The 25429-nt window shown below is 37.2% G+C and overlaps 2 protein-coding genes across 3 annotated transcripts; both read right to left on the reverse strand.

The window, feature by feature from the left end:
* Positions 1-802: 802 nt before the first annotated feature.
* Positions 803-11216, reverse strand: elmod1 (ELMO/CED-12 domain containing 1). The gene is made up of 11 exons (XM_066645694.1): positions 11099-11216; positions 10470-10538; positions 8443-8588; positions 7705-7733; positions 7416-7513; positions 6848-6977; positions 6608-6741; positions 5188-5256; positions 4154-4204; positions 2951-3084; positions 803-2695 (listed from the first exon to the last, which is right to left on the reverse strand). The coding sequence occupies exons 2-11, from the start codon at positions 10484-10486 to the stop codon at positions 2520-2522; spliced, it is 984 nt and encodes a 327-aa protein (XP_066501791.1). The 5' UTR covers positions 10487-10538; positions 11099-11216; the 3' UTR covers positions 803-2519.
* Positions 11217-12492: 1276 nt separating this feature from the next.
* Positions 12493-19120, reverse strand: slc35f2 (solute carrier family 35 member F2). 2 transcript variants are annotated; one of them, XM_066646251.1, is made up of 9 exons: positions 18962-19017; positions 16491-16646; positions 15806-15978; positions 15311-15438; positions 14715-14874; positions 14455-14611; positions 14319-14371; positions 14021-14175; positions 12493-13650 (listed from the first exon to the last, which is right to left on the reverse strand). In XM_066646251.1, the coding sequence occupies exons 1-9, from the start codon at positions 18991-18993 to the stop codon at positions 13402-13404; spliced, it is 1263 nt and encodes a 420-aa protein (XP_066502348.1). In that variant the 5' UTR covers positions 18994-19017; the 3' UTR covers positions 12493-13401. The 2 variants fall into 2 exon arrangements, with proteins under 2 accessions (XP_066502348.1, XP_066502349.1); XM_066646252.1 differs by lacking the exon at positions 18962-19017 and adding an exon at positions 19028-19120 and having other exon boundaries at positions 12494-13650.
* Positions 19121-25429: the final 6309 nt, after the last annotated feature.

Here is a 25429-nt window from a genome sequence, read left to right on the forward strand (position 1 = left end):
TCAGACACCAGACCCAACAATGCAGATGAGCTGAAGGCCGCTATTAAAGCAACCTATTGAGTGCATACACTGTACATACTTTTCAGTAGGCCAACATTTCTGTATTAAAAATCATTTTTAAATAGGTCTTATATTCTTATTTTCTGAGATAATGACTTTTCGGTTTTCATTGGCTGTATTCATTGGCTAAAAGAAATAAACTTTTTATAGCTTTTTAATAATATTCTTATTTATTGAGATATGAAAAAAATAGGCAGACAGTCATGATAAAACATATCCTCCAAGAATCTCTGAGATTATAACAGATTCTTGGAGGATATGTTTTATCAGGAGCGTCTGCCATTTTTCTCGTTTTTGGCTCAAAAAGAATGTGTGGCTTGTGCTTGTAGTCCCTTAAAAAATACAAGTGAATTAACACATCTACTGAAGCTTTTATATGGTCTATGTAAAATACACTAATATGGTTAACAGATGATAACAGCTTTGTCCTCTTATTATAAAACACACAGGATCCCTTTAGCCCGAGGTGAGGGGCATTTGTATTTTTAAATTTACTTTACTGTATCCTGCTCACAAATATATTTTTAAATGTAGAAATAAGATTAAGCTGACAGCCAGAAGAGATTTGACTTATCTTAGTTTTAGCCAGAGTACTTCTTCTGCAGTAAATTGTCCCTGAAGTGACAGAACTGCCGCACTTTCATCGCTTTATCTGTCACCTTCACACCATGTCCTCTACTTTTATGTCCTTTTGTCTGTTTTCATAAGTAGCAGAGTCTGAGTCAAGGTTTTTTTTCCATATAGTCTTTTTATTACACTGAGGCTCTGATAATGACTTTAAAAAGCACCCCTTTCACACAGCGCAAGTGATTCTTTTCACATCACATTTGGTTTCCGGCCACTAGAAAGCCTCCTATACTGATTCAATAAGAGAGGGCGAGAGAGAGAGAAAGGACAACAGTTACAGCATGAAGTCAGCCGTGCACAATAATGAGGTTATATCATGATAAATTTTGTTCATCGCTTAAGCAGTATTTACAGCAAGTGCTTTTAACTCTTCTACGTAGGTGCCATTAACATATTTTTAATGCATTTCTGATGTTCAGTATTTATCACAGTTGATTGTAGCTTATTGATTGTAGTTCAAAAACGAGAGATCACCACAGAGCGCACCAATATCTGAAATAAAAGCCCAATAATGCTAAAAGCAGACATTCACAGTATAAGTATCTTACATTAGTTAATAACATTGCTTTATAATGAACTAAGTGACATTCGGACACAGAGCAGCTTGTGATAAACGTTAAAAAATTTCAACTACAGAAAGCTCACAGGCGAAACTAAGTCACCATGAAAAAAACCCTGTGACCGTCCAGAAATTTAAAGGGTCTAGAAAATGTAAAAGAAAACAGGCAGCAGGAAAAGGTGCATGTTTGCATGTGTCTAGCCATGCACAGTAAATAAAAGTTTGTAATAAACAGCATTAAAAACTAAATGTCTAAAGGTAGCGATGAGATCTCAGTGTTATAAATACTGTTTGTTTAGTTTCTAAATAACGAAGACAAAATACTAAGGGCACTAGCTGTGCCAAAGCAAAAAAAAGAACACTGTTCCAAATTTCACTTATTGCTTTGGTGGCTCCAACAATCAAATCAAATCAAGTAACATTCAATGATTTTACATCAACACCAAAACACACAGTGCTCAAAACAATCATGTGCATGAACACATTCACAAAAAGCTCACATTGTTTAAGAGCCATTTTGGCAATAATATGTTTTTTAAACTCCATGTCTTGGCAACAATGTTTTCTGCTTTCGGATTTGAAAGAAAAATGTTAAAATTACAGATGGCAGTGACTTTGTGAATGGTCACGTAATTAACAGCTGAAAAGACCTCTTTATTCCATTCTGCCAAAGTAGGCATGTTTTGCTCCCCCATGACCGGTCTTATTTCTTCTAAAAACGTTCAGTGTTGCTAAAAAAGTGCTGCTACACTGCTGGTCTAGACAACCAAGACCACTTATCTCTAAATGCATTTGATATCAATATAAGCCATTCCTCATATAATTGCTAATAACTCGCAGTAAACCGACTAAAAGCTCCACCTACTGGTAGATAGGGAGCTATGCCACCTATGAGTGAGGTTGACTATATCTGACTATCAACAACTGCAGGACATTGTTAAACCATGCTGACTATCAGCAAAACATCCTACAATCAGTGGTGTTGATGCAGCCACAGTGGATGCAGTGAAATGCACTGTTACAATCACCATGGTCTTCAGTGCTGGTGATCTGAGCTAACTGCACATCATGGCAGGTGTGTGAGGGGGGAGCTGTTGAAGCTGTTGGACACTGGCTTGTGGCTCTGTGTGTGTGTGTGTGTGTGTGTGTGTGTAGGGGAGAGACACCATTGGTAGTGATGAGACGAAGCTAAGACAGAAGCTCAGAATGGGGAAATGAGTCAGGGTTGAAGAGGCAGATGGAGAGATACAATGTTGATGGGTCAGATGGGCAGCTACAGATTGACCAGGTGGAGGTCAGAGGCAGTGAAATGGGGACACAGTGCCATGTCGGGATTCTTCAGCTGCTTCAGGATACGGTTGTGGAACTTGGTGCGCACACGATTAAACTCCATGATGTCAGACGGGTCCTCCTCGATCCAGAATCTGTGAAACTCCTGCATCAGATAACCTGCAGAAAAATAACACCATAATGACCAAAACTGACTGAACTGTCAGTATGGAGTCTGAATATTGTAAAAATATGATGCAAACCACTGGTATAAATTCATCTAGGGGTGCGTTACAAAGAAAGAAAATACCTGGAATTTTATTCCAAATTACTATATATTCATTTTTATATTTAGACAGTTGAAGACTACTTTACTATAATGCAAAATTAATAAATGCGGATGTGGTTGAGAGTAGAGTAAATGTGGAGACGTACAGAAGGTCTGTTGAAAGTGCAGAAGGCTGGGCATCTCTGGAGCGACATTGTACAGATGAGTCTTCAGGGCTCCACTCACCAGCAGAGAATAAGCCAGATCTGTGATGTTGATGCCAACGATGGCGAAGGAGTATCTGCATCACAACAAACTCAGTTCTTTTAGACAGAGTCAAGACCCAAGACCATCAAATTCTGCTTGTTCTGGTCCATGCATTAATAACCTGAATAAGCAGAGGTAGATGGTCTCTGGTCTAGATAAAAATGTATATATAAATAAGCAAGCAAGCAAGCCACATGGTTAAAGAGTGTCTGCTGTTCTCTTGTAGTGCATTTTGCTTCCTTTCATGTGTGTGTGTGTGTGTGTGTGTGTGTGTGTGTGTGTGTTACACATCCTCCATAGTGCACATCAGTACTAATGCGTGTTGAAAGCTGATGACAAGCTCGGGCAGCAGTGCCCTGTCTTAAATCCTCTCAAAAAGCCAGAAGCATGGAAAGACACTGTCGTCCATACAGACTCCTACCCACAAACACAGCTACTGAGCACACTGCACGATCCACAGCAACCCTTAGTGCTAACACAGCCATGGATTCAGACTAACACTAATACACTGTCAGGGTACAGCCAGTGAGAAAACAAACTGCAGTGTTTAAGATTGGGTGGCATCTAGCAGTAAGGTTGCAGATTGCAAACGTTTGAATAAAAGTTGGCAGAACAAGCTCTACTGAAGGAGTAGATATGAAGGACTCATTCTAAGCTACAATGAGTAGCAATAGGGTTTTGTATGCTAGGTTCCATTTCTGCTAATAATCCCCCTAAATCCTACACATTGCAAATTTACATAATATTTCAGTGACTGCCAGAAAATGTCAAAACTGTATAATGATTTGCTGTATTTTAAGTGTCATTTGCTTGCATGTGAATCTAAATATTTTTTTTTGTAATAGTGGAGGCTCTCAGAAGAAAACTAGTGTGTGCAGTTGCTTTTGTTATAAATTTAAATAAGTAAAAAGAAGTTGTAAAATATATTCAATTGTTGTATGATGGTTAAAGATTATTCAGATATATTTCAATGATGGAATAACAAGAAAAATACCAATAAATTATTTAAAGCCACTATAAACAGGTTAAAATAGTTTCTCACAGAAATCACAATAAGACATTATTCACTAGATGCACATTAGCTGTGAGCCTGCATCACTTACCCAATCGCTTTGTCAAATTTCTTCTTTTCCCAGTCAGCTTTGCTTATCTTACTGACGGTAAACAAAAAATATTAGATGTTCATTAATCAAGCATTTTTATATCACTAGTCCTCCTAGTGCTTTTCAAACTAAATTGTCCAAATGCAGAGAAAACTAAGCAAAACATTCAGAATGATAGACATACTGAGCACACGAATGAGACAGGAGAAAGGAGAAAGCATTCACAAGCTACTAACCAAGGTTACAATGGAGCTTAATGCCTTGTGTTTAAGGTGGGTGAGATTTAGAGATAAAGGGAAAAAATACAGCAATTAGATTAATTCAAAATGATAAAAATGGAGTTCTTACTGAGAGAGAAAAGATGGAGTACCTGGCTTCCTCTTTGGAAATGGTCCTGCACATGACACAGTGATGAGAAGAAATAAACAAGAAAAAAGAATAGGAATGTGTTGATATGCATGACGCGTGGTGACAGAGCATGCTAAGTGTGTGAATGATCGAAGAGCCTCAAATAATCATCAACAGGCACCTTTTGCGTAATTGCATCTAAATGTAGACAGTGCTCGAAAAAGAATGTGATATGCAAAAATAAAGAAATGAATTAATTAAAAAACAGGTGATGGTCTGTGCGCTCTGCTTCAACAGCAAGACAGGAATGAATTGATACTATGGGCATGGATCTAAAGATACAAACTGAACAGTTATCAGTTGGGTGTCTTCTAAAGCACCAGTGGGTAAATTATCAGTTCACTCAGTTCTGCCTCCTAAAATTTTCTAGAATGGAGGATTACACGTCAAACCACTCTGAATAACTCTGATTCAATTATTTGAAAAACACTGATGGATTTCCCCTTTAATATTGCAGTGCACTCAGATAATTTTTTTTATAAATTGTATCTCCAGGTTGGATAACTCCAAATTCATATTCACTTCTAGAAAATAAAAAGCAGAAAAAATGAAACATGAAGAGATGTTTGCCTACACATACTGTTTAAGCAAAAGGCCGGATCATGTGACCGTGCAAAGAATCTGACCTGTGTTTGGGCTGCAGAGAGTCGTGCAGCACTTGGAGAGCAGTGGCTTTGTCATGTTCTGCAAAATACCTAATACGGTAAAGAAAACAGCAGAAAAAAGGTCATAACCTCTTATTAACCACAATTATAGCTGACAAAACCTAACTCTACGGTGTTGTCCCTGATAATTGCTGCAGTATTTCTCTGTCTGCTGGTTGGGAAATTGGTGGAGATAATCTGTGATACACTAAAGAAAGGCATTTAAAAGCAAATGATAAAACAGTTTAAGTAGAAGATTTGTTTTGTCACAGCTGCTTTATCAAACACATCCATCAATGCTCTTATATAACATAATTAAACTTCTGTTTTTCTCACGGTGTATTGAACAAAACAAATAACACAGACACTCATGGAAATGCTATCAAAACGAATATCAAAAGACATGTCTAACCTGACACAAATATCAGTACAAACTAATCTCCTGGTAATTAAAACGTTCTTGAAGACCCATAGCAAACAGCAGAAAAAAGAGCTGTTATTAGTATCTGTGGTTATTATGTGCAACAGTGTAACTCTTACTTTTATTTTGCTATATCATGTGGGGGCATCAATACATAATGCATGTCACATGTAATAATTTCACTCTAAACCTGATTTGTCAGTTTATTTTGTTTTGTTTTAAGTTTTGCTGTTTTGTATAAATTACAATATTTAAAAGTAATTCCAGTGGAGTTTGGAATGCCATGTGTTTTAGAATGGGGAGAGGCTTGAACATATTCTTATCTCAAAGGAGGGCACAGCAGAATTTGGGAACCACTGAATTACACCATTAAATATTTCATTATTTCAATTATTCTTATGTGAGTAATTTAGCTCCAATCAAATTCATAATATCAAATTAATAATTATTGTTTTAAATGAACAGATTTAAAAACTTACACTTATTTATGTGAAAGGCTATGTAGGTGCATGTATTCACAAACTTAACGCAAACTTCGTGTTTGGTGTGCGCGGCGGAAGAATACACGGTTACGCGGTTCGGGACCGAACAGGATAGGTGTTAGGATAGGATAAGTGCTTACAGTATGTTATTTACGTACAGTATTGTTCGTACAGTTTGTTTCGACTTACACCGAAAATCAGTTTAGACCCAGTCGAGGACCCCCTGTATTGTCATTTGTAGATGTGCACATGAAAATATATCAGATATTAGCACTAGCCTAAAATCTCTATATAACCACATCCTTGAAATAATGAGTCAAGACAGTTAATTAAATGTTTGAGGCTGCTCCACCAGAGAACCAGGGATGTTGGGTCTGCTGATGCGCTGGCAATGAACTTATGTGAAAACAATCTAGTCCGTAAATTAGTTTTAAACCTATAGAGTAGTGGCTCAAACTTTGTAACATTCCATTTCCAATATCCCGACACCCACACTTACAGCAGGTTGTGCAGACCTAGCAGACCCATACCCCTAAAGTCAGTCTTGGGGTCACTGCCTTGGAAACCAATCTCACACCACTGCTTAGAGATGCGCCCAGTAAGGGGAGATTCAGGACAGAGTGCCTTCCACAGCTGGAAGAGGAAAGAGGAGAGAATACCCATTTAAAAAAAATGCTAGACTGCAATTTGACTGTAATGTGAACAAATGTGTATAATTGTATATATTCAGCATAGATACCTCCATAAGCATCTCCTCATGCTTTGGATTCTCACAGTCATATGGTTCTCTGCGCAGTTTCTCCACCTCTAGCACCAAGTTCCGGTAGCCCACGATCTGGAAAAGGCTGGCTTGGAGTGAGATGGCAAGCCTGGGCAGGAAACACATTCACATTATTGTGGTGAGAAAATGACTCTGTCATGTTATGTTTGTTTTAGTTATTTCATACAAGTTTTATGTGGATAATATCCTGATAAGTTTTTAAACACATGCATGTGCACTTGGCAGCAAAGGTGTCTCTGCTGAACCGAAATCCAATTGCTTCATAAAATGGAAATTAGACATGAAACCCAACTGCCTGTGTGGTTTTACATTTTAATTTATTTTTTTTCTTCTAAGTGCTAATAATGTACTCATGGAGTAATGTGCATCACAGAGCACATCCTGAAATGGTCTATGTGATGGGTTAATTTACACCTGCATTTTTATGCCAAAAAACACAGCATCTATATTATCATGTACATAAGACTGTTAAGAGCCATACAACAAGGGGGATTTATTGGGGTCAATATCTCTGTTGTTTTCTTACTGTGGATTTGTGTCCGGATGAATTTTTTTCAGGGCCATAATGTCATCTATGGTCTTTTCGACAGCATCTGGGTGGACACTAACAGCAGACTGGAGAAGCTGTTGAGCCAGAAAAAAGCTAGCATTAGGTTAAAAGCATTAAGCTAATACACAGCATGGGGAAAATATATGGTTTGCCAATTAGCATAAAAATCATATCCAGGAAAAACAGTATTATATCAATGCATATCAAATTAAAATATGTTTCTGACCAGATACAATTTAAGCCACAGGAACCTTTAATCACTCACCTCATTTTTAGAACATTTTAGTGATGACTCTGAAAAAAGACATACACAGTTTTAGTATGAGGTATCAATACATTTTTGTCTCTGTGAGATCATCGCCTTAAACTGGCTTAAATAATGTACATTATTAATCATTTCTATAGAACAATTTAAAACTGAGACAGCATATACTGACAATATGTTCAATGGGTGTCAAAAAACACCTTGTTTTTTTCCCCTCCACAGTTTAACTTCTTTATTATAAAGTGATAATTACCACACATTTATTGCTGATTCATGTGCTGATTTAACAGCCAAATTACAGTCAACAGCCAATTTTTATTAGCCATTTTTTAAATAAACAAAGATAACACTATGGACTAAACAATACATTTGACAAATTTTAGACCATTTCATGTAGTTTCAGTAATTAAAAAACCAAGTTTGAAACATAACTTTTAAGATATAATAAGATTATTTGCTTTTTAATGGGCCAAACTATTTAAATAACATGAATCAAATAACAACACTAAACTGAAAGGAAGCCACAACTAGCTATGTATATTAAAGCGTTTTGCAATATGATGCCGTCATATTTGCTAGTAATTTTGGCTGGTTCAGAACATATTTAGTTACTATTATGAAACTACTATGTAATATGTATGTTCATTTTTCATGAGAGTAACTAAATCATGATCAACGTAAAATTCCATTATGTTCATAATTTGACCATGACAACAGTTTACTGTTTTGTTTGTATACCGATCTTGAGTGTCCGGCGTGCTCCAGGTTTGTTGTTGTAACAGATGCGCTGCAGCTCACATCGTCCTGTCACCTTCCTGATGACAAACTTTAGTCCTCGCCATAGACACTTACAGTATAGAAACACCAGGAACTGGGTCAGCACTCTGGGAGAGTGAGAGAGGTAGAGAGACAGTTAGGGAAAAACTACATACAGGATAAGTGAAAAACTAACAGGTTCAGTCCACCCAAGTATTATGTGCTCAAATAGAGAGCACTCGCATGAGAATCACTGAGATCTCATTACACTAAGAAGGCTGAAAAGCAACCAGACAAAATCATAGTGTTCCCTGTCAATGCTACTGGGGCAATTTTGGAAGAAGCACAAGATGAAAAATTGATTTTTACTTCTTCTATTTTGATGGCAGAGTCCTAATGTGAAAGCTTGGGCTTCAGAGAGTATAAAGAGGCTCATATGGGACCCTGAGGTAAGTGGGCCACTGGCCGGCCAAACCAATTATGACATTTTGTGGTAAATCTGGAAAGCAACACTAAAAATGGGTCACTGTGTTCAGTAAAAATTCAGCTTGCTGAATGATCAAATTAACTACTTTCCATATGCTACACATTTGGTGTCCACCTCTCCACACTGCTGGGTAATCATTGTATGTATCATATATTTTTGTATAATTTTTTACAATTGTACTAGAAGCAATACAAGATTACAAAAATGTAACTGCAGTATGTTATTTGCTGGGGGCTTCCGATAGTATTAAATACTCTATTTTATTAAAAGTTCCTTTTCTAAAAATTCTAGTTGTGTGTGGTTAATGTTTAAGTACTTTGTGTAGTTCCCTATTGTGTAAAACTGCATAAAGAGAAGAAACATGAACAAAACTCTAAAACAAGTGGTGATGGTTACCATACATTAATTTAGCATTGAAGAGCAGTACTCATAAAACTGGGGTTCGCTCCATCTCCATCAGTTCATGTATCTAAGTGTCTATTCAACTATCCATTAATCTATCCTTCGATAAATGTACAGGTCTACCAAATCTACCAATCTATTCATAGCAGCTAGAAGTCACTATGTTTGGGATGAAACCTGTTGCAGTCCAACTGGTGATGAGGGTTATGCTGTGAATTATGGCTCATGGGACTGACACGCCTCCCCATTGACATGCAGTGTGCCTACAGCCAATAAACCTAAGTGAAATGAAGACAAAGTGATCATGTTATAACAGTACATTTCGAGAAATCGGGGGTACAAACTAACAGCCCAAGTAACTGTTTAGTTATCTATCTAATTGAAAATTATGGAAGTAAACAAAGAGAAAGAAGGGGCATAGAAATAGCAGGTAATGCTAAAACATCTTGTTCTTTTTGTTGGAAATAAAAGCAGTAACTGAAAAATCAACCGTGATTCATTTAATACCAAATGGCAGAGAAACTGACATTAGACAAATCTTTCAATACATTTGAAGGAAAAAATGGTGTATAGGAGAAAATAACATCTAAACAACCCCTGTGCTTAAATATAAGACTGTGCTCTATGGCTGAATATCAGATGGCTTCCTACCTATACAATGCACTGTACTATACAATGTAAACCCCTAAAACATGGCTTTAACTATCAAACCACTGAGCCTAAATGTCCAAGAGGGAGATACACAACCTTGGCTGATCCCCCATAAATGTATCCCTTGGACATTTGATGCACAATTTTAGATGCTGAAGCCATCAGATATTTAGAATTTTGCCATGGATTTACATTTAATAATGCTTTTATGTTTCAAAAAATATATAAAATGTTGTTAATGGAATATTCATTTTGGATGATTAATAAATAAATGCTTTCAAATATATTTTAAACAAAAGAACATAAATAAATGAATTAATTAAAATGGCCTACATGCACTGCATTTATGGTAACAGAAACCTGGCTCAAAACAAACATCCTAATTTTCCCAATGACAATTTTAATCCTTTCGTTTTACAAAACAAGAAGCATTCTAAAATGTCTGTCTTTAATGGGAGCGGTTTCTTACCTCAGAAAATGCTTCATGACTCCTGTTTATTGGCCTGGATTCACTAGCATTCGCTGCTCAGGAGCTCACCTGCAACAGATACAGAACAGGACCGATACAAACCCAGCTACTATCCACAACACAACGGCCAACTGTCGCCTTGGTAACGAGGCTAAAATTGGCGTTGGCTACATATGAAATGAATTCTCCGTTCCACCTTAAATGGTGCAGGTGTTCAGAACGTTACTGCTGCACCATTTGTGTGTAGGGGAGAATATGGAGGCAAAAAAATGCGAATTCCAGTGGCAACTTCAGCTTGGCGACCATGGCGACTCAGCCTCCACAACCGGCCTTCAAAGAGCAATACTAATGAAAAATGTATCCACATTATAGCCATTCTTTTCCAATGAATCTGAGATGATTTTGCATTACACACGTTTGATGAAGTAGCAATTAATAGCCGACTTCTTCGTTAGGGCGAGTTAAACATGAACGTAACTCAGGGCTGCTTATCACATTCGTTAGTGTGGGATTATTATCGACGAGGCGCACATAACGGTTCTTGTACTAACAAACAGAACGACGCATATACAATTTATAAGGCCGCACCAACAGCGGATAATATATAGAATTGAAGAAAATGCACATACGTTGTAAGATGGTCGCTGTGAAGGAGAAAGGCTGATGCTTCTTTATATGTAAAGAACCTGCTTTTCCTCCATGATGTACTCGTCGCTGAGGCAATGCTCTAACCGCATTCAACAAGCCCCGCCTCCGTGCGCTTTGATTGGCTAGTGCTATCCCCACCTGTGCTGTCATTGTTTAGGATTCCATAACAGCATGTAGGTTTTCACTTTATTGTTGACTGTTCTTTTCTTTGTGTTATTTTAATTTAATACCATTTTAGATGTGGAGATCTTTCGTAAACTGGCTTGTAACTCACTCACCTACTGGGCTGGGAATTGGAATAACAGAACAAGGGGGCGCTGTTTCTCATATATTCATATTTAGGGACCGCAAGGGGTGTTATTGTGCTCTGTAAAAATGAAAATTGTGTCCTTTTATATCTCCTTTTTTCATGATGCCCATTGACGAACATTTAAGTATTACTAGAATGGAATTTCGTCATGTTTGAACTACTGCAAAGCTAAGAAACGCACTGCCAATTCAGGATGCTGAAAATTAGTTCATGCCTTTATCACTGAATTATTGCAATGGCCTGCTTTCTGGAGGTTCCAACAAAAGTTCTGCTGTACAGTATATGAATCAATAAATGCATTCAGCCCTCTTTATTTGAGTGGCCTTTTTTATGTTATTAGACAATGCGCCACAGTAATGGTCCTTAAATCCATGTTAAAAATAAATATATTTAGGCAAGCATTTGTTGATTAGAGATCCGTTAAAGGGCATAGATTTGGTGATTGATGGTCATAGAGATTTTGGTAACCTGGACTGATAGTGCTATCTTCCCACTGTTCTCATGCGCTGAAGTCTCTGGGAGCAGTCAGATAAAGAGTTAGTGATCACATACCTCAGAATGAACAAACCCAAATATGGCATTTTAGCATAAGAATTTCTATGTAAATTTAATATATTTATTAAAGAATATCAAAAAACAAAGGCTATTTTTTATGTTTTGTATTACAGAAACGAACATACAAAACTAAGAAAGAAAACTGTTGTCCTTATTTTTAGTCCTGAAGACTAATTATCTAGATGGAATACAATTAGCCAATCACAGCGCAGGAGGCGGGGCTTGCCAAATAAGGGTGGGGGGGGAAATAGTGTGGAGGGAAGCTGAGCTCAGTAGCATTTTAATGCAGCCATACCTCCACATCAACTTACATGTTATATTATTTATATAAATAATTATATATTTGTTACATTACAATATTGACTTACTGTGAATCCTAATGTAACACATACAATAACATAGGTCCTTATAAAGACTCACGCAGTTAAGGACAAGAGCTGATTTATTTTCAACCTGAGATTTAAGTGTAGTTTAACAGTTATATATTGTACATGTGATGTTTATTTGTTGTAATGAAAAAACGATGTAGGTTTTAACACTTGCTGCTTTCAACTAAATTTCACTTATTTTGGAGCAGCTATACAAAACCTCTTTTTTTAAATAAAAAAAGGAGTTAAACAGAAAACCTGAGTGAATTTTCAATCACTTATTTTTAAATGATAAATTTGTAATATATAAACATAAAGGACTTCTTGAGTTTAAAACACAAAACCACAGCACAGAATACTCATTGTAGAACACAAATTATTGTTACAAAAAAAGTATTATTTTATCAAAACAACATTACAAAAATTGCTTTAAACAATGGAACAACTTCATAACTTACCAAAGAGTAACCGCTGAAAATTGTATTCCATAATACGAACAACACTTTAAGTACATTCAGTTCTGAGTTCTGAACTCCAAGCAAGTGACAATAAAACAAGCACTAACAGGCTGTGAAATCATTAGGGGATAATCTTCTGGAGTAAATAAAATGATTAGCTCAGTTACAATAAAACAAATCAAGCTCTTGGAACTTGAACGTCTTTAGGAATATTAAACCTTCAGACAGGTTTAGCACCTTCAGTCTTTAATAGCAGAACTATTTGTATATTGGCACAAAATTCAAAATTGTGCACCAATCAGCTGATGGTTAAGGAAATTACCTGTGTGTTTTTCAACCTAGTCTCTATCTGATGTGTGTGAGTGTGTCTGCATATAAAATAAATATATAAAATATTGAATACTACAAACATATTGACCTTGACATACATTTCATGATGAAAAGACCAACAGAAATTTGACACCTTTTGTTTGATTACATAGAAGTCATCATTTATGAGACACATGATGGTTGCCTTTGGTTACATTAAAAAGGCACAGCCCCTAAAAAATGAGGCATCTAAAAGCACTTATTCTACACTGTAGATCCATCTGTTAAACAACATACTGGAGTGAACATAGAGAAGAGCAAGGTTTTCTGTGACTCCAGGCACTCTCATCCTGCTTCTCCTGACCTTCCTCCAGAACGGTTTCTCCCTCTTCCTGTGCAATATCTGACGTGGCGACGCTTTGATAAATTCTCTCAGTGTTCACACTTGGGGCAGGTGTGTAGGTGGGTACCACGTTAAACATGATGAAACCAACAGTGATCACCACAAACGATACAATGTACAGGACTGAGAACTGTAGAGAACCAAAGAGATAAATAAGTGTCAGGAGTAAAATCCATATTAGTTTGTGAGCTGTTAACAGCAAATATCTCATTGCTAAAGTCCAGGAGGAGGTCTTCTCCGTTACCATGGGCACTCTTCCATAGCTGCATGTCACTAGGCATACACTACAGCAATAGAAATTCTGATCTTTCACTATGTTTCATTATATTACATTTTTTTTTTTTAAATATTGATCTTCCCAAAAAACACCCATGTGAGATGTTACATGACACAAAAATATAGTGAATATACAGAGAACCAGTATAGGATAATAATCAAGAAATTAATAAATAATAAAATAGAAACACACACACACACACACACACACACACCTCACTTACTTTGAACTGGAAGAGAAAGATGCCACACAAGAGGCTGAAGAGGTCAGCCGTTAGCAGAGAAAGATTCACTGCTGTTGCACTGGTCATCTTCATCACCACCGGCATGAAACTGTACAGTCCATACATGCACAGCATGAAGCCAGCAAAGAGTAGACCTGCAGAGAAAAGCTCAGCTGGTTAGAAATATCTTTTAATGGAAAATGCACTGAGAACTCTTACTGCTGCAGGAGAAATAGCACGGATGCTAGAGTTACACTCATCCTGTTTAATGAATAACAGCAACAAAGAAAATGCTCACATATTTTCGAGTCCAGGCTAATGGCCTTTATTGGTCTGATTTCAAGTACAGCCCTGAAGGAAAAAGGACACATGATTATATATCCATTACTACAACATAAACCCAATATTAATCATGCTCCAGTGAAATGACTTACATTTGTACACCACTGATGAGGGTGCCAAACAGACCCATCATGCCCAGGAACTCAACTCTGCTCAGATTCTTCACTGTGTACTCCTGACACACATTAGACACTGCATACAGAGCAGCACTGATCAGCACCAAACAATCTCCCAGCAGCACATTTGAGTCTTCAGAAAGAGAAAAAGAGAGAAAATAAAAATGCTGCTATGATATTTATTCAACATTTCACATACATTTCTGCACATAGTTTGATTACTGTATTGTACTCACTTGAGCCTTGATCTCTTCCAGCCAACAGATCAGCCCCAACCATCGCCCCAACACCCAGTAAACACACACCAACAGCTATGAAATGTAGCAGCCTGTAACGCGTTTTCAAGAAGAACCAGGAAAGTACCATCAGCACCGGGACCACGAAGCAGTCCAGCAGCTACAACACACAACACCAGATTTTTAGGTTCTAGGCTAACCCAAATGAAACAAGAGTTTCTGCAATTCATTTTGAAATGAGTGCTCATCTACAACAAGGAATAGAAGCAGAAATGGGCAGGATGCTCAGGCTTCGTCTTGAAACATCAGGTTTAATACATTTCTTATGTATTTAGGTGAAAGAGTAGGATTTATGTGACAGATGCGCTTTGAGGGAGATCCCTGCAAGTGAAAGTCTATAGTTTATGAGCCTTGTCTGCAATCATTTGTGTAATGTGTGTGTGTGTCTCCAGACATCTGGTCACAAGTGATAAATGTCATGTAGTGTGAGCAGAAAACTGATTCCGAGACTCATGTAGGATCCGGCTGCCAGAAATATGCTAAAGCAGCTACTGTGGAGATCACAGAATGACTAACGACAGAGAGCTATTAAGTACCTGAATGCTTGTTAGTGTTGTAAACTGGTATGCCTTCACCACCGTGTAGTTGGCCTCAACATCTGTCAGCGCCAGCAGAAGATACTTCCACCACTTTGATTTCAAAATCTGAAAAATATTCCCATCACCTACACAAGAGGGAACATGTATTAATTTACTTTGTATGAGTTTAAATGGAAAAGAGCAGAACAATACATGAGATGTTGGGACAATGGTAGATTTTATTTCACCCAATTATTTATTTATTTATTTATTTTTGCAGAAAAGGAAATCACAGAATAAAAGAAATGCACATGTGTATTTCTTTTATTTTGTATTTTCATCATCCTTAGCACATCTCTGCATCTGGGTCAAGAGGTTTATAATGAAAATTCTAATTAATTAACAGTTGTTTTTTTATATTTTATTCCTTTGAATTGTCATTTTAAACCTCTCAACCCAGATGTGCTAAAGATGCTGAATAAATCTACTGTGTATGCTGAAATAATGACTTACCTCTCCTGAAGAGCAGGGTTACGGTGTAGGTCAGAAGCAATAGAACATAGTTGAGGAAGCTCTGCAGCATAGGAGTCGCCACCTGAGCCTGCTCAAGATACTGGCTCGTCACCGCAGTCCCACAGACCAGCACAGACAGCACCTGACCCAGAGCCACCATCTTCAGCAGATGCCTGGGGAAAAACATCTGCTCAATGCAAAGTTCAAATAATGCTGCCACTTCTGTTTCCTGTCGTGTGTGGAATTTCATATAACAAACCCTTAGGCAGATAAATGTTAAAATAATTACTGATGACTAAGATCCAAGATAAATGTATTAGGAGGTGGCAGCTGGAGACTAAAGGAACTGTTTTCCTGACAATTCTACTGGACTATTTTAAGCTAATCTTAAAATGAGTCTGTAAACTCATTGTTTTTATTGCTTTACAGCTAGCTGTTGGTTCACTGTAACATTTAAACACAGTATAAAAAAAACAGCTTGGGTTTCATATTAAATCATGTGGAAAAATAAATATGTAGTGTTACAACAGTGAAAATATTCATCTGATCTGATTTACACTTACATTAATGTTTTGCACTTGTCTCTATATTGTGTGGGAATAATAATCTTCAGCAAACGTTATATAATAATAGCATACATTTATTTTAAAACACTTAGTTTCATAACAGTAAGAGAGGAACTTACAATGTGAAAACATCTTTCAGCTTCAGTTTCTGAGGTCCACAAATGAAAGCTCTCAAGTTCCTGGGCGTTCCCAAGCTCACACGATCAGGGGTGACCTCTCCCACCTCAGCCTGCATTTTTTCTTGATCCAGTGCTGAGAAGCCAGCTGAAGAAGCCCTAACATTAAAGCACAGGATTTATGATTATGAAGTATCCAAGACTATACAGACCGGAACAGTAATCTCTTGAAGAATGTGTGCCTCATTATGTGGATTGACACAAGCCCACAGTTACAACTGATATATTTCTGTGCAGCAAAAATGGCACAAAATTACCACACCACAAATACATCATAAGTCCAAAAGTTTGAGGTCAACTATTTTAAGGGGCACACATTGGTGACCCAGATGTTCAATACTGCAAACACAGCTTGTATTATTTCCAAAGAAAAACATTAAAACAGAACTGAACACCCAAAAGCAACGGCACGTGATCAAAAGGTTACCAAGCCACCAGTGACCAGTGTCAGCTAGGTATGAATAAGGCCACCTATAGCACTGTCAAGCAATGGAATCACTTTTTTCTGGAGTGATGGCACTCCATCTAAAAACTCAGCATCAGCACCTGACCTCACTAATGTTATTTTGGCTGAATGCAGTCAAATCCTCACAGCAGTCTTCCAGTATTTAGTCTGAAATCCTGAAATTGGTAGTAGCCATATGTAACTGATAAAATATACAGTACATTTCAGTAGAAATGTTGGATAAGCTGGTATCCACAAACACTTGGCCATATCGTGTGCTAGAAAATAATTTTTTAAAATATCTAGTCAAAAAGCTATTAAAAAGACATGGTCTGCACAAAATGAAAACAATCTCCTGTCCATTTTGTATCTGTTACCTTTTGAAATTGAATTCTATGAATCTTGTGGGGGGTAAAAACCAAACCAAAACTAAAAAAACATATCACTTTCAGGAGGGGCCTGAGCTCAGAGTCTCATGCTGAGCAAAGTACAGCAAAAACTAAAACAACAAACTGAATATAAACCCAGCTCAGGAACATCTAGTGATAATCTGTAAGATTAAGAACAATCTGTAAATCTGATTACCAGAAAGCTGAGATTTAGGGATCATTAGAATGTGATTATCAATAAAAGTGGCTTTCATGTTTCCCTGGAACACGTAGATAAACGCATAGTTTCACATTGTTGATACCTGCATATTGCAAAGCTTCTGTATAATAAAATGGTTAATGTGCAATTTAGAGAGGTTTAAAGAGAAATTATTTATTCTAGAGAAACTAGAATTCAGAAATATTCACAGTGATTTTGACTGAACCTAGATCTCAGAAGGTAATGTGTTGTGGTCTGAGACACCTTAATATACATATCTATTATATTTTATTTCAGTTTTCTATATATATATTTATTTTCTATTGACAAATATAATAGGGACCAAGAAATTGATTTCTCATCATGAATTCTTGTGTTCTTATGTCCTCATGTTCTTACTTGTTGTCGTCCTCCATTGCCAAAGTTATATCCCAATATGTAAGAACACAAACACTGAGAATTGTTAAAGAGAAATTATCCAATATGTCATGTCACCCCAAATAACAAGGATGCATTGGTCAGAGAAAAGATAATGACCTGAAAGTCCCATCACTCACAGCTGCAGCATGAATTTGCTCTTACAAGGTTACTTCTAAAAAAAACACTTTTCCATACAACACAGATCCATTTGTTGTTGACTTGCTATTGAAAACCACACAATATCACTGATGGAAACTATATATAGCACCTTCTACAGTGATATTCCCTATGATTTAGGTTAATGTTTAATGAGGTGTTTTAAATCTTGAAAAATTATGAAAATCAGCCTTTCCCTACCACAGATCATTTTAAACCATTCTAAATAATTTGAAGCATTTAAGAATCGTAAATGTAGAAATCAGTGGATTTCCCTTTACTTTATTAAATTACTGAGTTCAACCAGATCAGAAAAATAAGCCAAATGTTCAAGCATTAACTAGTCATATGATTCCTAGATTATATAAATGTGGCATTGAATGAACAGGCGATACAATCCACTAGGAATTAGGATTTCAATTACAGATTTAAGGTGGACTCTATTAAATTACAAATAAATACATTATTAAATTAAACAATTCACACCAAACACTGCACAAGTACGCTGTCTGAAGCGGTTATTCCAGAACTTCCTCATTAACTTTAATATTTTATACACGTGGCTAGTTTGAGTAATGATCTTTACTATACATTTTTATCATTAAACATATTCATAATCCTGGTAAATTCTGAAAAACGAAGATTGGGGAGTCTTAAATACTCGTTTCACACGAAATTAATCATTAACTCAGCGTTATAAGGACGTGAACTGTCCAAATTGAAGATGTGTTCAGAAAAGCCATTTAGCCCGATAACAAACATACAGACAAATGTGTTAAAACAGAAAATAAGCATTTAAACGTACCCGAACATAAACCCTTCGCTCATCATTAACATCTTTGTTAAAGTTATCAGTTTATAGATGAATTACCTCAGTGTTCAGGCCATGCTGCTGCGCCCTCCATGAGACTCGCTCTCTCCAACTCGACTGGAGCGCTTACGCCCCGCCCCCAGACGATGATCCGCCTTTTCCACTGAAATAGCCAATAGAATACATTAAATGTCACAGCGCTGAAGAACTTTACCCAATCATATTTCAAAACGCAACCCCAATGTGTTGATAGAGGCGGAGTAATCCAAATGATGCAAAAGCAAAACGCGGAAGTCTGATGCTGAATTAGAGCCTGAAAAACAGGCTGCATTTGAAATGGCTCCCTATTCACTAGCGCTTAGTGCACTAGTGCATTAGTGTCCAACAGGCACCTGTGCACTCAACACAAAATAGTTCATTATTGGACACTGTTTGGGTGTAGAAATTGTAATAATATAATACACATATATAGTGTACTACATAGAGAGTAAGGGGAAAATTTAATTATGAGAGAAATGTAATAGCAAGCAGGTTCAGTTTGTGCGTTAAAAGTGGCTTACTGCTACAAAGTTGTGGCTCTAACTACTACAATGTTTTTCAGCTTAGGAAATTACATAATATACACACTATGACAAAGTCTGTACGAGGACATCTGCTAAAACAAGGTTTCTGCTTAAATTAAGAGTGTTTACTAGTTTGTCATCCTTGTACTAACCTTTCTTGGATGATTTTACACTAGATGTTAGAACATTTCTGTGAAAACTTGTTAGTATTGGAATTTATTTATATTTATTCTGAAGCACAAAAACACCTAACTCATCCCAGATTAATGTTGTTTCACTTCAGAGAACACAATTCCACCGCTCCATTCCAAAACCCTGTTGACTTGGGGCTTTATTCTCTGCTAGCCAACACTTGGAATTGGCAAGGTGACCCAATTCTGCCGCAGAGCATCACAAGTCATTTAATGTTTTTCTTCATAGATACAAACACCATCCGGTTGCCAGGAGTTCGAATCAATTTAATGGCACTTAATTAAAGGACATTTTTACAGACTTCAGAAAAACTGAGCTTTTACAAACAGAACATTGTAAAAAAGTTCTTGAACTGATCATTATTTCCGATGGCTATTCAGACTCTGAACCAGGTCTAAACCCAGACTTCATCCAGCTCACACTTTACATCACATACAGGACTCACACATCCTCATCTGTATGCCATACACAAGGCTCACTTTTCATACTTTTTATCCGTAATTTAATATTTTTTGCGTCTTTGTTGTACAGTTTTAGCTTTAAAGCTTTTTTACTTTAATATTATTTATTTTAAGAATGTGTATATATTTTATTCTATTCTATTTATATTTCCTTTTATTTTATTTCTTTATTTCCTTAATTCTTGTATTTTGTTAACGTCGTTAAAGCATTTCACTGCAAGTTGTACCATGTATAACTATGAACAGGGGTTGGACAATGAAACTGAAACACCTGGTTTTAGACCACAATAATGTATTAGTATGGTGTAGGGCCTCCTTTTGCGGCCAATACAGCGTCAATTCGTCTTGGGAATGACATATACAAGTCCTGCACAGTGGTCAGAGGGATTTTAAGCCATTCTTCTTGCAGGATAGTGGCCAGGTCGCTACATGATGCTGGTGGAGGAAAACGTTTCCTGACTCGCTCCTCCAAAGCACACCAAAGTGGCTCAATAATATTTAGATCTGGTGACTGTGCAGGCCATGGGAGATGTTCAACTTCACTTTCATGTTCATCAAACCAGTCTTTCACCAGTCTTGCTGTGTGTATTGGTGCATTGTCGTCCTGATACACGGCACCACCTTCAGGATACAATGTTTGAACCATTGGATGCACATGGTCCTCCAGAATGGTTTGGTAGTCCTTGGCAGTGACATGCCCATCTAGCACAAGTATTGGGCCAAGGGAATGCCATGATATGGCAGCCCAAACCATCACTGAGCCACTCCCATGGTTCAGTCTGGGCATGCAACAGTCTGGGTGGTACACTTCTTTGGGCTTCTCCACACCGTAACTCTCCCGGATGTGGGGAAAATAGTAAAGGTGAACTCATCAGAGAACAATACATGTTTCACATTGTCCACAGCCCAAGATTTGCGCTCCTTGCACCATTGAAACCAACTTTTGGCATTGGCATGAGTGACCAAAGGTTTGGCTATAGCAGCCCGGCCGTGTATATTGACCCTGTGGAGCTCCCGACGGACAGTTCTGGTGGAAACAGGAGAGTTGAAGTGCATATTTAATTCTGCCGTGATTTGGGCAGCCGTGGTTTTATGTTTTTTGGATACAATCCGGGTCAGCACCCGAACATCCCTTTCAGACAGCTTCCTGTTGCGTCCACAGTTAATCTTGTTGGATATGTTTCGTTCTTCTTGGTGGTATGCTGACATTACCCTGGATACCGTGGCTCTTGATACATCACAAAGACTTGCTGTCTTGGTCACAGATGCGCCAGCAAGACGTGCACCAACAATTTGTCCTCTTTTGAACTCTGGTATGTCACCCATAATGTTGTGTGCATTGCAATATTTTGAGTAAAACTGTGCTCTTACCCTCTGCTAATTGAACCTTCACACTCTGCTCTTACTGGTGCAATGTGCAATTAATGAAGATTGGCCACCAGGCTGCTCCAATTTCGCCATGAAACCTCCCACACTCAAATGACAGGTGTTTCAGTTTCATTGTCCAACACCTGTATGTGACAAATAAACTTTGGTTTGAGTTGATGTCTGTGCAAAATTATGATCAAAGATAGATATAGGGAGATAGAAAATCAGTTCTAATCATCTACAGTAGTTTCACAGAAAGACAGTGAATGAAAGACCTTTGGTAAAGACCAAATTGTGCAACAGCGAAACACTTATACATTTTTCATACATTGTTTTGAATGTGTGAATGCTCTTTAGCTTGAATAGTTCGTCTGAACAAAATGTAGGTGTTTAATCTTGTTGTTAAAGGGGAGGAAGTCTAACTCTCTTATCTATGGTTGCCTACAGTATAATTTTAGATTAATTCACTAGGTCACTATATCTATGTGACATTTTTTACATTTTACATTGTTTAGAAAATGATTATATTAACTAAGATAAGATTAATTCAACTGAGCACAAGTTGATTTTATTTATTTATTTATTTGTTATTTTTGGCCAGCAGCACTGCTGTGTCTGATCCACACATACCAGTTTAGCACACACTAACAATATATCTGTCACTGCAGTGCTGAGGATGATCAATCACCCATACTATCACTGCTCTGCGGTGGTCCTGTAGGGGTCCTGACCATTAAGGGACAGGGTGAAAGGAACAAACAAAGTACACAGGGCAACAGATGGTCTAGAGTCTGTAATTATAGAGATACAAAGTGCTCCTGTATGGTCAGTGGAGCTGAGAGAATGGACTAAAGGAGGTGGTCATAATTTTTTACCTTGACATTATAAATTAAATGTATATATTGTTGCTTTTTTTATTTACTCTTAAACATCTGGCACTTTAAGGAGTTTAACATTGACTTTGCGTGCTTTAAAACAGTGGCAGGGCAGACACCAGACATCTTTGAAAGGAAAAAGACAGGCCTTCAAGGACACTGATAACGTAGCTACCTCTGTCTGAATAACAAAAAAGAGAAGAATAAGAAGCCCTTCTACTCCCTGCTGTCGTGTATTGGGGAGGTTAACAGATATAATGGTGGGGGTTGGGAAATTTTACAGAAGAAATGTCCTAATTATTCAGCACTTTACAGATTTTAGGTGCATTTACACATGACACTGAAGAAAAAACAGGTAAGAAATCATCAATAATACTGCTACTTCTGATTATATATTAATAATAGTGTAATTTATAGACACTCAGTGAAATATGCTATGTACGTGTGATAGTCTTACTGCAGGCTCAGAGAGGAGAAGCATTAACAAGACTGGGCTATGGTAACCAGACATTCTCATTCCAAGTGTTTCAGCTTTTCTGAAAAAGCTTCACATTTCAGTTTAGAACACTTTATTAATTGCTGGAAAACTGTGAAGAACATTGCTGCTATGAGATAAAAACCTTGTATTTCCAAAAACCTTTCACAATAAGAAAAAAAGTTCCAGCGTTCAAAACCAGAAAGTAAGCACAGTATGACCAGTGCGCACAGTAATTACCCATTAAGGTCATTGCTCTGAAGTGCATGTAAATGGAGATAAATAACTGTGTTCAACTGATATGAACCCAAGTCAAAACATGAGTTAGCTTGTTTGGCTCTTGGGCTGTTTAAATGCACCATAGTCTTTGTAGATAAAGCTAACAGTAGGTGGTGCTCTGCGATAGGAAAGATTTCTGAAACATTAGTGAGAATCACTGTGCTTGTTTAATAGCGTGGTGAATTTATCCCCTTTTTTTTTTTAATTTTTTAAAGTCCTCCTTAGTCATCGATTAAACCCCCAAAACCTACATCTGTTCAAAAACTGTGCGTATTAACAAATTATTATCATAAAAAACCATAAAAATCTCATAAAGTCTTAAAATTGGTGTAAATATAATTATACACCTTCACTTTCAATCAGTACATACAAATGTATGAATAAGCAATTAGTCCCCACCTTTGTCTCCTTACCCCTCGGTCACTCACTCATAAGTTAAGGGGATTGGTTCATGAAGTACATGAAGTAAGAAACCTTGGCTGTCTGAATTCACTTGTCTGTGGCTGTCTTTGGAACACTGCAGTTTCAAAGCTAAAATGTCCAGACTTGGCGTTTACTGGCAATTTTGCTCATAAAACATCTTTTAGCACCACCAAAACTAAACAGACATGCTACCAATGTAAAACATATGTGCAGCAGCTCGTCACTTTACATACTAGGACATTTTCCTCAGACCATCCACGAGTACAACGTTACAATACTGTTTGGTAGCTAATAGGTAACTATGCAAGGACCAAGCAGGAACTAATGATTAGTGCTGCATTAACACCTAAATTACTACTATTAACAGCCAAGGAGTACTGATTAATTACTCAGTAAGTAATAGTAAACTAATGATTATGGTAGTTCACTATACAAGAAAAACAATAATTACTGAATCTTACATAACTCCGGGAGAACTACTTATTAATTATGTCTTTATCAGAGTAAGTAGTCATTAACCACTGGTGTTCAGATGTTTTTCTTAGAAAGACACTACTAAGCATTAACAAGAAGACATTTTTACCTCAAAACATTGGTTAACAATACTTTAAAAGTAATTATTTATTACATTTACCTTTTTTTTCCAATTTACATGAGATAAAAATGAATGAAATCATAGAAAATCTCTAGTACATTCAGGCCACTTTATCAATATGAGGAATGTTTCATAAGAATCTGATCAGCTGTTGTGTACATTACATCTCCGTTTATTCTTTATTGCTTGTGGTGTGAGCCCTGCTCCGGGTGACTGTCTGTGAGGAGTTTGATGTGTTCTCCCTGTGTCCGTGTGAGTTTCCACCCACAGTCCAAAAACACACGTTGGGAGGTGGATTGGCGACTCAAAAGTGCTCATAGGTGTGAGTGAATGTGTGAGTGTGTGTCGCCCTGCGAGGGACTGGCTCCCTCTCCAGGGTGTGTTCCCACCTTGCACCCAGTGATTCCCACCACAACCCTGACCTGGATAAACGGTTACATTCAAGGAATGAATGAATATCACGCCTTACCAGTTCTCTGAAAGCACAGGAGCTCAGTCTGTCAGCCGAGGATGAGAATAAAATGATCAGGGTGTTTTAGGTATTCAGAAAAAAAGTTCTTCAAACAAATTCAATAAATAATCATCACCGTCTAAGTTTCTACAAAAGAAATGCAGCTTTTCTCAGATATTGTTCTAAAAAGGCAGTTTTACGCGATGCATATACAAGAAGTTTTTCCCGTAAAGATCAGTATGTAGAACATTAGACAAAATTTGTGTAAGGATATTATACAAGTGTGAACAATTCTAATTAAATTTAACAGACAAGTGAGGAATATAATATAAACACCTTCTACCAAAAACTATTTTATTTATCCCAGCTAGTGCATCACATGGGTTGAATTTGAGCTTGAGCTTGCTGAAAGACATCCATATGTGGGGCTAGCTTTTAACCGCAGATAAAACTTGCTGGTTCCCTGCTGGGCTGCCCATATGGACCCTACATGCGTGCGTGGGCCCCCGATTGCATGAGTTACTTCTGCATGATGTATAAGTAAACGCCAAATGTAAAGTGTGGTCTGTCCTTCCAAATAGCTAGAGCATGCACATTACCTATCCATCACATTCAAATATTGCATAAATATTTTCAGTTTCCTAATATAAATGTGTATCACGTGAAAATATTGAATCTGTACTTATTCCAATGATTCCAAAAACTGTTTCAGGGTTCTTAGTAAAGTAAATGGTTCCATATAACATTCTGAACACTTAACACACTATTTGAAAGCTGTTT

The sequence above is a fragment of the Hoplias malabaricus genome, chromosome 15 (genome assembly GCF_029633855.1).
Source record: "Hoplias malabaricus isolate fHopMal1 chromosome 15, fHopMal1.hap1, whole genome shotgun sequence".
NCBI classification, from domain to species: Eukaryota; Metazoa; Chordata; class Actinopteri; order Characiformes; family Erythrinidae; genus Hoplias; species Hoplias malabaricus.